At 34.2% G+C, this 13987-nt stretch overlaps 1 protein-coding gene, 1 long non-coding RNA gene and 1 pseudogene across 2 annotated transcripts in view; 2 read left to right on the top strand and 1 right to left on the bottom strand.

The window, feature by feature from the left end:
* The first annotated feature begins 1645 nt into the window (after positions 1–1645).
* On the top strand, positions 1646–2690 carry LOC100804926 (succinate dehydrogenase [ubiquinone] iron-sulfur subunit 1, mitochondrial-like; annotated as a pseudogene).
* Positions 2691–5921: 3231 nt separating this feature from the next.
* Positions 5922–6872, top strand: LOC106794217 (uncharacterized). The gene is made up of 3 exons (XR_001384378.2): positions 5922–6046; positions 6392–6451; positions 6834–6872. It is a non-coding gene; the product is annotated as an uncharacterized lncRNA (long non-coding RNA).
* Positions 6873–10143: 3271 nt separating this feature from the next.
* LOC106795485 (nuclear receptor corepressor 1) overlaps positions 10144–13987 on the bottom strand; it is a 4520-nt gene continuing 676 nt past the window's right edge. Inside the window, exons 2-3 of the mRNA XM_014765534.2 lie at positions 10618–12519; positions 10144–10157 (exon numbers count right to left, since the gene is read on the bottom strand). Coding sequence (XP_014621020.2) covers positions 10144–10157; positions 10618–12519 — 1916 coding nt within the window. The remainder of the gene's footprint in view (positions 10158–10617; positions 12520–13987) is intronic.

Below are 13987 nucleotides of genomic sequence, written 5' to 3' on the forward strand. Positions count from 1 at the left end.
GCAGCTTTGATTTCTTTGTGATGCAGATATGTTCCCTGAAATAAGACCATCATTGCTGAGTTGAGACCTTTAAGACATACAACACTCCCTCTGCCTAAATTGAATTTATCATTATAAAAAATATTACACAGTAAAAAAATTATTGATGTTGATATACATGGATGAGATATTCACTTATTCAAATAGTTTTCTTGTCAAAATTAATCATCCAAGACCCACCCCACCACAGTAGTAGAAGACATGTTCCAATATTTTCAGAATTCAAACACATTCTTCTTTATCTCCCTCTCTCTCGTCGTGAGGATTTTTTCATACAAATATGAAGAATCAGCATCTACTACTATAAGTTAGAGGTGCATGATGTAAACACAAGCCGAGGAGCCAGAAGAAGAGTTCAAAGGAAAGATTGCTTCAACTACCATATAATGCTGCAGACTACAGCAAGCCATGTATACACATGTTTTGATTTCAAAAGTAAGACATACTCTCACCTCCTTAATTCACAATTCTCAACCTATAAATATTATTCACGAAATCCAAGTTCTCTCAACATCCACTTTAAACATAATTGCACATATATCAGTGCTCACTCTTTTCCCTCTCCTCTCACTACTTGTCATCCAAGGCTAAAACACACATCCAATATTGTGCATTGTTATTCATAAAAAGAATTATATTTACACCACAATATATAATGGCTAGATTTCTACACATACTTATAATGCTCTATTTCTACAACCGCAGCATTGAAAAAAATTCCTACACTCACCTATGCTTTTCACCATGGTTGTGAATACAATCCAAGTATTTATCACCAGATACCAACAATATATTACCTAATCAATGTGTGGTGGAATTTCTTTTATTTTAGTGCCAAGTTCTTGTTCAATCCTATACCTGAACAAAATAAATGGAAACACATGAGAAATCTACAGGAGTTATCTCTTAAATTAGTCATAGCTAACATAAATATTACAAATTGAAGTGATCCTCGTAGGTGGTCAAGTTCACCGTCAAAACTAGGTGTGCAAACCTCCCCGAACGACCGACCTGTATATCAACATAGTATTCATAAGAACACGGAATCATGTTATCAAGATAGGGGACAAAGCAAAAAATCAAACGTACCCTATGTAGATAAGTTTATGAGTTAAGAGGAAAATCATACTTAGCCAAAGATCGGAACGGAAGGTGGAGGTGATTTTGGTGAAACCTCGATCTTCATGTTGTGTTCTTGTGCCATGCAAATATGATACTTCACGTCCAACATCAGAATGTTGTGCTGAAAGATAATTTCTGCTTCCACTACCACCTTTTGGTTCACGGTCATCTTAATCGTCATTTCACAATGAGATTAATCACTAGGGTTTCCTGACACTACTAGAAAACCCTTAGAAACCACTACGGCTTTGTAAATGACAAACCCTTAATGGTAACTCTATTACCATCAATAGCGCAGAGGTTGGTACCCTCAAAGAGCCCAACCAGGTTGGCCGTAGCGGCATCCTGAATAGCAGACACAGTGCCAAGCGTAGCTTAATTCGAGAATTGTCTTAAAACTACCACAAACCCTCATTCAAGTATTAAATGTTAAAGCGAAAAATATAAAGAGGAACCACACACCTTCGAGAGCGGGGGGAAGCCCATGGCGGGAATCGAGCAGGACGTGTTGCTTGTTTAGGGATTAGGTGACTCCGGCGTGGTGGCACAGCAGAGGAGGTCACGGCGGCAGGTACGACAGAGGAGATCAAAGACACAGGATGAGAGGTACGACAACAGAGCTATGACTTGCGTCAACTGAGCTTTAGGGTATAAGGGGGCACAGGTATGGACCAAACTATAATTTTTTAATTTATTGTTTTTAAAATTAACAAAGGTGGTTTGCTAAACACACCTGTCGTAGAAGGAACTGTGAAAATTACGAAAACGCCATCACGCCGTAACTACGAAGATGGGTGTTGAAGACGGTTCTAGGAAACCGCCTTAGAATGTGCGTCGTAAAAAAATTATTTTTTAGTAGTGCGATGGAGTTACTAAAGAGGACGGCGCAGCGTGTCCCCTCCTTGCCAGCGATCAAGCTGGCCATTCTTATGGCCCATGCGTCGGAGGCGAAGGCCCAGTAGGTGGAGCCCAAGGCCCGTGAAACCCCAACCCTCAAAACCTTCCAAATCTACCGTTGGAACCCCAAAAACCCCTCAAAGCCCGAGCTAAGGACTACCAGATCAACCTAAAGGAGTGCGGGCCGACGGTCCTCGATGCACTCATCAATATCAAGAACGAGATTGACCCGAGCCTCACATTCCAACGCTCATGTCGTGAGGGGATCTACGGCTCCTGTGCAATGAACATCGATGGCTGCAACGACCTCTCGTTCCTCACCAAGATCCCCTAAAAAAAAAATCTCAGCCACCACGATGGTCACTCCTTTGCCGCACGTGTTTGTTTTCAAGGACCTGGTCATGGACATGACGAACTTCTACAATCAGTACAAGAGTGTCGAGCCATGACTGAAGAGGAAGAGCCCACCAGTGCCGAGAAAAGAGATTCTGCAGAGCAAGAAGGAGAGGGAGAAGCTGGGTGGGATGTACGAGTGCATTCTCTGCGCCTGCTACAGCACGTCCTGCCTCAGCTACTTGTGGAACCCCGAGTCCTATCTCGATCCCGTTGCATTGGTCCACGCGAATAGGTAACTAACGCTTCGCCACACACACACACATTGTTCTCTTGTTGTCACCAAGGTTTTAAAAATGGTCCACCACCATGATTTGGGCCACAATATCAAGGTGTTTTAACCATCCGCCACTGCAATTTTGACCACATCAGTTGCATTTGTTCGTGATATCAACCCCAACACAATCGCCTCCGATATTTAAAACCTCAAAATTGAGATGAGGTTGCTTGTTTTATTATTATTATTATTATTATTAAAGTTTTTATCACGGTCCAGTTAGTAAGAACCAGACACATATCTAGTGGGTTCGATTCCCCGCTACTTTCGATGTGAGGACGCTGTTGGTGGGGTATATTGTAAGTAAGGTCTGGCATACGAACATATGGAATTGGATTGAAAATTTAAAATTTCCAACTCTTGTATGCATATAAGTCATATGAGAAAACTGGTTTCTCCTTCATTTTTGGTAATATTTTGAATTTACCAATGAAAATATCAATTGGTTTGCCGAGATTAATTCATCTGATATATTAGAACATCTGGGATGCTGATTTGATCAATAAGGATTCTATTCCATTAAAATAAGAATAAGCTAGGATTTTCTGTTGAGAATGTGATGTAATATATATGGGGTTAAAAAATGGTTTTCTAATCCCTATTGAGTTTTTTTTAAAAAAAATTATAATGCTCCTTGTAAAACATGGCTAACCGTTTTTAAGTGGCATGAAGTGTTTTTAAATTGCAATTATTCTGTGTTGGTAAAGGTACTGATATTTGGAGTGCTTGTAGTTATTGTGGAGTTCATGGAATGTAGTAATAACAGGTTCTTGCAATTCATCTCTCTTCAGGTGTAGCAAGAACATGAATAACTTGGTCTTATCTCTTGTTTCTGTGACACCCTCTACCCTTACAATTATAACTAACTAATTAAATAAATCATACAAAATTTATTTAAAAGATTATAAACACATAATAATAAAAGAAGAAAAAAAAAACAAAATTAATTAATAATTTTTCTTTTTAAACACATTTAATTTAAATCAATTCAAAAGGGTAAAGGTTCACATCCACTTAGTGAAAACATAATAGAATATATTTTTTTTTAATAAGAGATAAGATTATCCCGGCTCAAAACAAGGCCGTTCACTCTAAATAAATAATAAAAAAAAACTAAAGAAGAAAAGTATAACACAATTATATCATTCAGTAAATCATAATCCCTATCACAGACTAAGTCTCTCCATCTCTAGCATGTGACTCATCATATGAAGGCTCACCTGAAACAAAGTGGCAATCAGCCCAAACACAAACACACACCGGGAGTGAGTTATCACATTCGTATATAATAAAACATTAGAGCATGTGAAACATATAATACTTAAAGCTGAATTTATATAAATAGCATTACTGCACAAAATCGCACACATTATTCACACCCATTCAAGTTTACACACTCCATAAAATAACATCAACCACAATTGTTAACTTAATGAAATTCAAACACAAGCGTTATGCAACAATTATACTAAGACTCAAGCCTATATGCAATGTGGTACCATGTCAGTGAAAAACAACACTGGGGCGCTTAGGAGTACATGACAAAGCACACCACACAATGGGTATACTCGGTCACTCTCACTAAGTAACATCATAAGGTGACCAGTCAGGGTTACTCTGTTTTGCGAGAATGCCCCAACCACATGGGATCAACATGGGCTTAAAGGAGCACTCAAACCGAGTATCTTTACCCCCAAGGCCTAGACTCCGAAGAATCCGTTTGGGCCTCACCTTCCTGATTCAGGTCCAACCCCTAAAATATATTTTTTTTTTATTTGCACGCAGACACTGTTTATGAGTTATATAATACCCACGACCTCACTCTTATATTCCAACATATTTAACAAAATGCGCTACAGTTTAACCCTTCAGGATCCTAACTAGGAATCCTACAATTTTCTTTAACACTGCGCATAAAAGTTCTCTCAAGGTACACAGTGGTCGGGTTACTATATAACTCATAACTCACATGACAAGTAATATCTCTACAAATATCAATCACACACTCATTCACAACCATATTTCATGTCTACAGTCTAACATTTCACACTCTAACTAATTACAAAATATACTCAACAATTAGATAACAATTTATCATAATAATAATAATATACAATATTTAACTTCAAGGCTTATAAACAAGTAACTATAAAATACACGTAAAATATATATATAAGTATATTATATTCAAAATATATAACAAAATATATATATTAACGTAAACGTAAACGTACATATCACATATAACATATAAAAAGTATTAAATATATATTAATATAAAGTAATCACAATAATATCAAATATATTATTAAGTAAATACAAATTATATATAACAATAAAATATATACTCATATTGATTTCTATGAACAACATGTATACCTATATTTTTAATATATTTCAACTAAGTTGCCAACATCAAGAAAATGCCTAATTACAATGTGAATACAATTTTAGTTAATTTCTTTAAATGATTTTAGCCAATTCAATTATCCAACAATCCCTACACCTATGAATTTCATGACAAGAAATTACCCACGTGAAATAAAATATACAGTTTGTAAAAAAAACAGTATCAATATATATGTACACGTATACACTGCGGTGTAAAAATAATTATCTGGACACAATATACATTAGCACAGGAAAAAGATTGAAAGGCCAACATATCTGGTATAAACAAAATCACCACCACACAATTTTTTATGTTAATTATAAAGAATTCTAATTCCTAAGGTACACACCTAACAGAGAAACACATCAATCCCACAACAAACTCGCAACAGAACACCAATTGGTTCATCAAACACACTCAATCCGCGATTAAACATGAAAACATAATTAAATTCATAAACACCCCAAAATAACCCAAAAATTGATCCTCTAGGGATCCCTACACATGTTCATTCTAATCCCCAAGCGTGAGTAACTCATCCCTTACCTCGAGGTAGTCGCTTAAATGTTCTCTGTTAGCAATGGTGGCGTCTCTGGTGCTCTCTAGAGCTCCTCCTCTGGTTGCTCTGTTAGGGTTCTTGTGCGTCAGAAAAGAAAAAGGGGCAGAAGTGTTTTGTAAAAGCTGCTCTAGGTTAACATTTTGTTTATATAGTGGAGATTTATGACCTAATTATATTTTTATTTATTTATTTATTAACTTATTACTGTATTATTTATTTATTAAAAAAAAACGACTGTTACAGTTTCAAAATTCTCAAAACTGCAAACTCTAATCCTCCTTCAAGACAAGCCTCAACTAGAGGATAATGCTGTCATGACTATTGCAAAATGCTGTCATGAACTGCAGATTCTGATACTGCATTATAGGTACGTATGAATGATTGTGTTAGAGCTGCATCTGAAAGTTCCCCCTTTTCATTTATTTTTTTTAATTAAAATGCAATATTTATTTACCTTCTGGAAATGTTTTTATGAGAAATTTCTGGATACAATTATCACACTGGAAATTTGCTATAAAAGTGGCCAGACCTATCCATCATTTTGGACTGAGTTATATAAACCACAGAAACAAAGTGCTATTGAAGATTTTGACATTTTTAAAAGTTCCAACGTACATGTTTAGAATAAGTACTTTATGTGATCACAATTAATCTTTTTTTTCTTTCTGTTGTGATTGTAATGATTATTATTGTGATGAAAATCTGCATTTAGAACTAGAAGAAGATGCTGAAGAGGAGTTTACAAAGCTTTGGTCCTGTACATTCAATCAAGGTAGTTGATCTATATGCCTTAAAAATGAATAGAATTGCTATTTCCTACATTGTAATTTTGAATGTTTCCTTTTTGTGCCGGCGAACATAATGTATACTGTGTTGGCATTTTCTACTGATATTATATTCCTAAACTCTTAGATGACTTGCTTCCATTTTTAATAATTGTGTGGAGTTATTACCAAAGCAGTTGGTCTTGAAGAAATAAAATGAAGAAAGAGGTTGTCATTTATCACTTAAATAAAGAGAAAATGAAGAAAAATAAATATTTTCTTCTTCTTGTTTATTAGACAGAAAATGTTATATTAAATATTCTATAGTGTGCATATTGTTCCATTATCCTCGAAATCTTAAATTGAAATTATTACCTGATGGAATTTCAGGACTCCTTTGATGGCTGCCATGCATGAGGATGATTCTCCAGACTTAAGAGAAATAGCAAGAATCCTTAATGACATATTTGAGGTAAACAAAATGAGATACCATAAGTTTTGTCCCTAAACCAGTGCCCTTGCCTGCTAATAGTCTAATAATAATTTATCATGTATGTGAGTGTCTCAAATTCCTGATGTTCCCTTGAAGGCAAGAAAAAATGTGGTGAAGGTGTGTGATGTGGTCACTCGTAGAGCTGCAAGAAAATTTTTTACTCTGTTTATTGTTGCCATGTGTAAAATTTGCAATTTGTCTTCTTTTGGTGTATAACATACTGAGAACTATCCTTGCAGGGCATGACTGCCAATTGGTGGATGATATTCCAGTTGAAAAGCTGCTAATCCATGATGTACCAGTGGATATCATTTATACCTCGACACAGGTCATTTTTAGAAATAGATCTATCCCAAAGCCTCAAGGTTGGTTAAACAATGATGCTACCCGTACCTATCTGAAATCACATTTTATTATTGCCTTTTAATATGCAAATCATTGAGATGCCCTCGCAAAGATGTAATTTGTGCACTAGTATTCAACCTTGAATGTTGTAGCTTCAGTTTCTCTTTCCCTTTTTGGATGTTCATAACTTAATGATATTTTTTTAAAAACTAACCAACATCTTATCTTTCTCGCAAGAATTTATTGGGACAAGTTGTCTCCTGAGAAGTTGGACAAGTTCGTATACTGAGGATTGAATAAGAGACTAGGCAAAAAACAAGGAATGGGTCGTTGCTTTTATTAAGCTATGCATGCTTTATCTATTAAGCTATGCTTTATTTTTATCTATCACTGTATCGATCTATGTCATACTATGCATTCTTGTAATTAATATTGGTAAAACTAAAGAGAAAAGTTAATAGAAGGAGGTGAAATAATTAATTAACCAGTTCACACATCAAATATATTATCAAAAATTAAAATGACAAAAAATATATTAAAATGGTAAGAATAAAAATACAGACTTATAAATTAACTAAAATAGCATAATTCATAATTAAATTATAAGATAGCGAAATAAATTTGTTTATTAAACATTAAAAACTTCAATTTGATCAGCTTCTTATATGTTGACATGCAGAACACATATTAAATAAAATCAGCCAATCAAAGGTACTCAGCTTTAAGAGTTTACATTTACACGGGTTGTTTTTATCCTTTCCTTTTTTCCTGTGACCTCAATTCTTAAAGTACTTCATAAAATTTTAATTATTTCAATTATTCTTTTATACTCACTTTTAGTGTACCTCCATTATTTTTGGTTTGTGCCGGTTCCCTTTATTATTAACATCACACTACATAGTAAATAAACCAACATCCTATAAATATCTTTTCCTCACATAGTTATATTATTATTATTATTAGCCACAACATTATATATACTAACCAGGAAAATAGTTGATATTAACTTTGGATAATTTATCTTGGATTATCTATGTTTTGAATTTTAATCATGTTTGATCAATTAGTTTCAATATAGGATAAAGATGTCTAAGTGCTTTTTGATAATTATTATTACTTTAAAAGTTTTTAAAATTTTTATTTTTTTAAAAAAGATATTCTAAGATGATTTTTTATGGTTCTTCAAAAAATCGTCTTAAAATACCTACATTTTAATATGATTTTCATAAATTGATCTTCAATTTATTTTTATTTTATTTTTTGAAAATTCATTCTAAGACGTTTCTATAAAAAATTGTCTTAGAATATTCAATTTTTTAATTTTTATTTTTTTTAAAAAATACATTATTAGATAGTTTTCATTAAAATTGTCTTAGAATGTTGTCATTTTAAGACGGTTATTTTTTTGAAAATTGTCTTTGAATTGTAGTTTTGATAAGACGGTTGTTTTGGAATTATCATCATAGATGCAAACAAACATTCTACACGTCACCTAGCGACAGTTGATAACCGAAGTAAAATGTTGTAAACATCCAACATAAAATGTGCTTTTTTAGTAGTGTATCCATAAATACAAATATTCATATTTTAAAAAAAGTAGTAGTCAACAACCTTAATTTTTCCATTATAATTCTTCAAAGGCAGCATTCACACACTTACCATCGTCGCAGTAATTTGGTGGTGTTCTTTTTCTATAGTCCATAATTTAGATAATTTGAAACATTAAAATATAAAAGAAACTAAATGCAGGAATATAATATTTGAAGTATAGATATTTGTGCGATATATGAAAGAAAAATCAGCAAGATAGAAATATAATTCACCAATCATATAGATATATAACTTGATCCATTGTATCAAAAATTTAAAAATAAATGTACAAGTGATGAAATAATATTGCCTAATCATATTTTTCAAACAATCTTGAATCCGTAAATAAAATAATAATAATTCTTAATCTTATATTTTCTCCAAAAATCATTATAGAAACATTTTTTCCAATTTAATTTTTAAAATTGAAATTATGCTGAAATGCTATTTTAATAATTTTAAAAAAATAGTTAGACACCTCAGAATTTTAGAAAATTTAATAGGGGGTTTCCTTAACCCTAATAACATGTCATATATTTTTCTCAAGCCAAAAAAATCCCAAGAATCTATTTTTCATAATTATCGTTCCTTTGTTGTTCCACAACAGTATTTTCACAAGACAATTTCTAAATATTATGATATTGCTTTATAATAATTTGGGAAAATTTCTAGACATTATTCTACCAGGTTAGTTGCGCATTATATATTTTTCCAAAAGTTATTTCTCCTGAAAATTAATTTCTTTCTATTTAAAACCTTCTCATGCAAAAAATCATTTGGATGAAAACAAAGTTGTCACAAACAAGAAGCAATTGAAGTTTGTCTTGTTATCAACATTGTGCCAAGCTTGTGTAGAGTTGTCAATTAGTAATTTTAGCTCAAATGAGAAAAAGAAGCAAAAAAAGAAGGATAAGCAACTAAAGTTAGAAGCTAAATGTAAGAACAATACCAAAACCATTGAAATTTAAGGTGTGTGAGAGAGATGAATCGAAGGAATTGTAACGTTTTGGAAAACAGACCAAAGTGAAATGATACAGAAGAGGGTGATTATTTGGAATAGCGAGATATATACTTCATGCACGCATGATTTTTGCACAACCATATCATAATTGTCCTCCCACACCATTGAGAAATAGAGATCCATTTGCAATTTTGTAAGATCAAAGCTAAAATTCTGGTGAAACCACATATTGTGGAATCTGAATGCCTCAAGGCAACTCGCTTCTTTCGATAACACGTGCAATTAACAAACAATTAAGATGATTCTTCAGTTCAGAGACCAAATTCTGAAATTACATTTCTTCAATGTAGACAGATTAATTAAATCTAGTTATAACTAACACATAGTAGAAGAGTTCAAAGAGAGAGACATCTAAATTGAATGATTATTTCTGTATAAACAAATAGAAAGTTGCTGCTTCAGCAGGCATGCGATAAGAACCCATCAAATTGTCCATCATTATTATACTATATACAGAAACAAAAATAATAGTAGCATAGTCTTTATTATTGACTGAAATTCGGTAGAAATTATAACTCTTTATAAGTCTCTTCTACTTTAATGAATTTCACTCATAATTATATGGTTTCAAATAAGTTTTTAACTAAAAAAAAGTTATATAACAACAAGGCACGACAAAAGTAATGTTTGCCAGGAGGGTAAATATCCTTCACGGGGGGTGCTTTGCATCTACTTCTCTTCTTTCTTTTTCTCTTTTTCCCCAATAAAATGCTTTGAATCTTCACTTGAATCAGGCCTCTGAGTGGATGAAGGAATGGTCATTGTCTTCCCAAACAGTTTCAAAACAATATGATTTGCAGGCGTTTTTTCTGAACCTGACAAACACGGCAACTGTGTGTTGTGATGGTCATCAATTTGTGGAAACTTCTGCGACAAAAGAGTTGGTTCAGTTACTATACCAACGCAGCTCATATCCACATTCACTTGTTTTTTAACAGGCTCCTTAAAAGACAGTCCATCTCGGGTACCTGATTTCTCTTGTTGAACAGCATGCGCAGCACGAACGGTATTTTGTAACATTGAATTTGCAGTTGGGAGAGGATCCTCTATGGATAGTCCTGAATAATTGGACCTTTTCAGGAATAGTTTGGACTGATTTTCAGCACCAAAAGTCAATGCTGAGTAAGAAACTACCACAGATGATAAGCAAGTATTTGCTTTGGTGTTTGAATCATGACTTTGGCTTTTCAATTCAACCACATCATCATCCATATCAGCTCCATGTTTACCATCTTTATCATCGAGCCGTGTAGGAAATGATGTCAACATCACAGAAACTAGTCTATCCTCAGCAACAGAATGAGAGTGACATGGTTCAATTATCTCAGAAGCAGACGACACCAATTCTGTAACTGCATCTCCCCCTTTATCTTTTCCAACTTCCATGATATCTGGCATAGTTTTAGCTCTCTTGTCCTTGACTGAACTCGACTTATTAGAATTGTACAAGACAACCCCATAACCATCAGTGTCCACCAGTTTAGACTCACCGTTATATGTGCTAGAAACAATGTTTTTATCTTCATGATCAAATTCTTTATTAATTTCCTTTGATTCATTTAAGTCGATCAACTGATTCCAAGCTTCCATATGTTTGGATTTATCATGGCTCAAGTTCGCAGCAGACGAAGGCTGGTGATCATTTGTTTCTGTGTCTAACTTATCATTGCCAATGGCCTCCACAACACGTGCATCATTAGTGTTAGCACTCCTGCCAAGATTTATTTCATTAAGTAGAGATCTAATATTTTCAAGTCTGTGGCGCATGAGATCCAACCTATGGGATTTCTGACCCTTGATGAAAAATCTCTTGCACTGATCTTTGGACTTTGTTCCTACATGTTGTGCAATCATCCTAAAATCCTCACCGAAAGATGATACAGCTTGAAGAAATGTTGCCTTCTCCTCATCTGTCCACTCACAAGTTCCATCATCAATATCCTGATGAGTAATGTTAGGTATCACAGGTTGTTGGCATGGTGGCCTTGTAGCCTCAAGTGAAAGAGAATCACACATACCAACCAATGCATCAGCTGCAAGCCTCTCGCTTTCATCGGATTTCCTCCAGAGGAGGAGTCTTCCTGAACGTGTTCTTTGATTAGCTACAGTGCCGCACACCATCATTGATTTCTTCTGTGAATCAACATTTGCTTTATGGTTCCCTTTTTTACCCAATACCTTCACGACAGTTTTGACTGTTTTTGACTTTTGACTCTTACAACCCTTTTTCTTCTTCATATTCTTCTTCTTCTTCTTCTTATCTTTCTCTAAACAATTGGGCTTATGATCTTTGTAGTAGAATTCAACACAGTCAGCAATTGTCTTGTGATCAAGGAAAGAAGCAATTTTTCGAAAATCTTTTCCAAAGGCTTCAAATTTCTCCGAGAAAATCTTTCTCTCCTCTGACGTCCAAGGGTTGATCATAGCTTTTTCTCTCTCAACAACCCATGGATCTTCAACCAACCCATTATTAGAGTGGAACATTGAAAACATTTTATCCTTTTGATCCAAAATTAATGTTGGCAACTTCAAGATTTTTCTGTTAACTTCATCTTGGGGTTTAGAAAGCAGTTGGCTTGTACAATTTATCATCTCAGATGTGGGAACTAAGCTTATCTTACTTCCTGCTGCAAAAATAGAAGGAAATAAGGACAGAAACAAGGGAAGTATAGTTAGTATCATAAGAATAAAACTAAATTAAGAATAGAATATCCACTTAAAAATGTAAACATCACGAGTCAATATAATAAAAACATGTATCAATAGTAGAATGCAACATTATATGGCCACCTTTAGAAACACTGTAATGGCATGACAGGTGACAAGTGCTTCTACAGTTACAATAGCGGCTATAATGAAAAATACTCAAGCAACTCTGGTAGGATCCAATTGCTAGGTATGAGACTTGGGTCCTACATTGAAAGCAAGGGATTCTGGTCTAGTGTTTATAAGGCCAATTACAAAACTAACTTGTAATGCCGTTCTCTAGATGTTCTTCTCAATTGGTGTCAAATCTTTTCAATATATCTCTTAGTTGCAAACAAGCTGCATGAGTGGGACATCAGTAGAATTGCAGAGTTGATCCAAGACTAGTAAGGGAATTAGTGCACAGCCAGTGCCCACATAGCGCTAGGGATGCAAATAATGGTGAAATTTTAGAATCCAACTGCAAGGTATGAAACTCAACGCGATATTTGAAAATATGGAATTTTGGTATGATGTGTATAGGTGCTAGGGCTCTCTAACTTCAACTACAACAACTACCTTTTGCAGTGTGGTTCTCCCAATTATCAATCATGGATAGCGGCATATAGCAGCCGACTTTGAAAACACTGTTTCGAGAAGCAAGATTGTCACTATTTTAAATGTGTAAAGAACTACGAAAGAAGCTTCAAGAGTACTTGATTACAAAAAAGCAATCAGGCTAAAAAATTTGGTTGTGATAGAGTTCATTCACATCTTATTTTTGGGTTAGTCATTATACCCAAAGTCACAACTACTAAAGCAACAAAACAGCCACCACGGATACTACCCAAGTTCGATTATTGACATAAATAATTCTTGGTTAGGCTTTACTTACCTCACAATCAAACTTCAAATTAGTCAGGATCTTTTTTTCTCAATGAACCGGAGGGTTAAGACAAAAAAATAGTCATCACAGCTACAGTGGTGAACAAGAGTACAAACCCATAATTGCCCCCAATTTTTTAAAGTTCAATGCTATTTTTTTTTCTCTATTTTTGCACCAGAAACATTAATGGTTTGTAACCCCTTCTTCCACGGTCATTCATTCAAAAAACCGTACCTGACCCTTATTCAAACTTTGACACCTAACCCAAGGCCAGCATTTGTGGCCTTAGTTACCAATCCCAGATTATGACATGATGCAGTAGACTCCAAAATGTCAAGATAGTGGATATATTAAGATGACTGTTACACTGAAATAGATGAGATAAAATAATTTATGCTACACACATGAATGCCCAAATTGACAATGCAATTAATAACATGACATAAGGTGAACAAATGTTCAACACCAAATCTTCATAAGTGTAGAAATAAAATTTGAATCAATAAGACTGCAAAACGAGTTTT

Source organism: Glycine max, chromosome 13, assembly GCF_000004515.6.
Source record: "Glycine max cultivar Williams 82 chromosome 13, Glycine_max_v4.0, whole genome shotgun sequence".
NCBI lineage: Eukaryota > Viridiplantae > Streptophyta > Magnoliopsida > Fabales > Fabaceae > Glycine > Glycine max.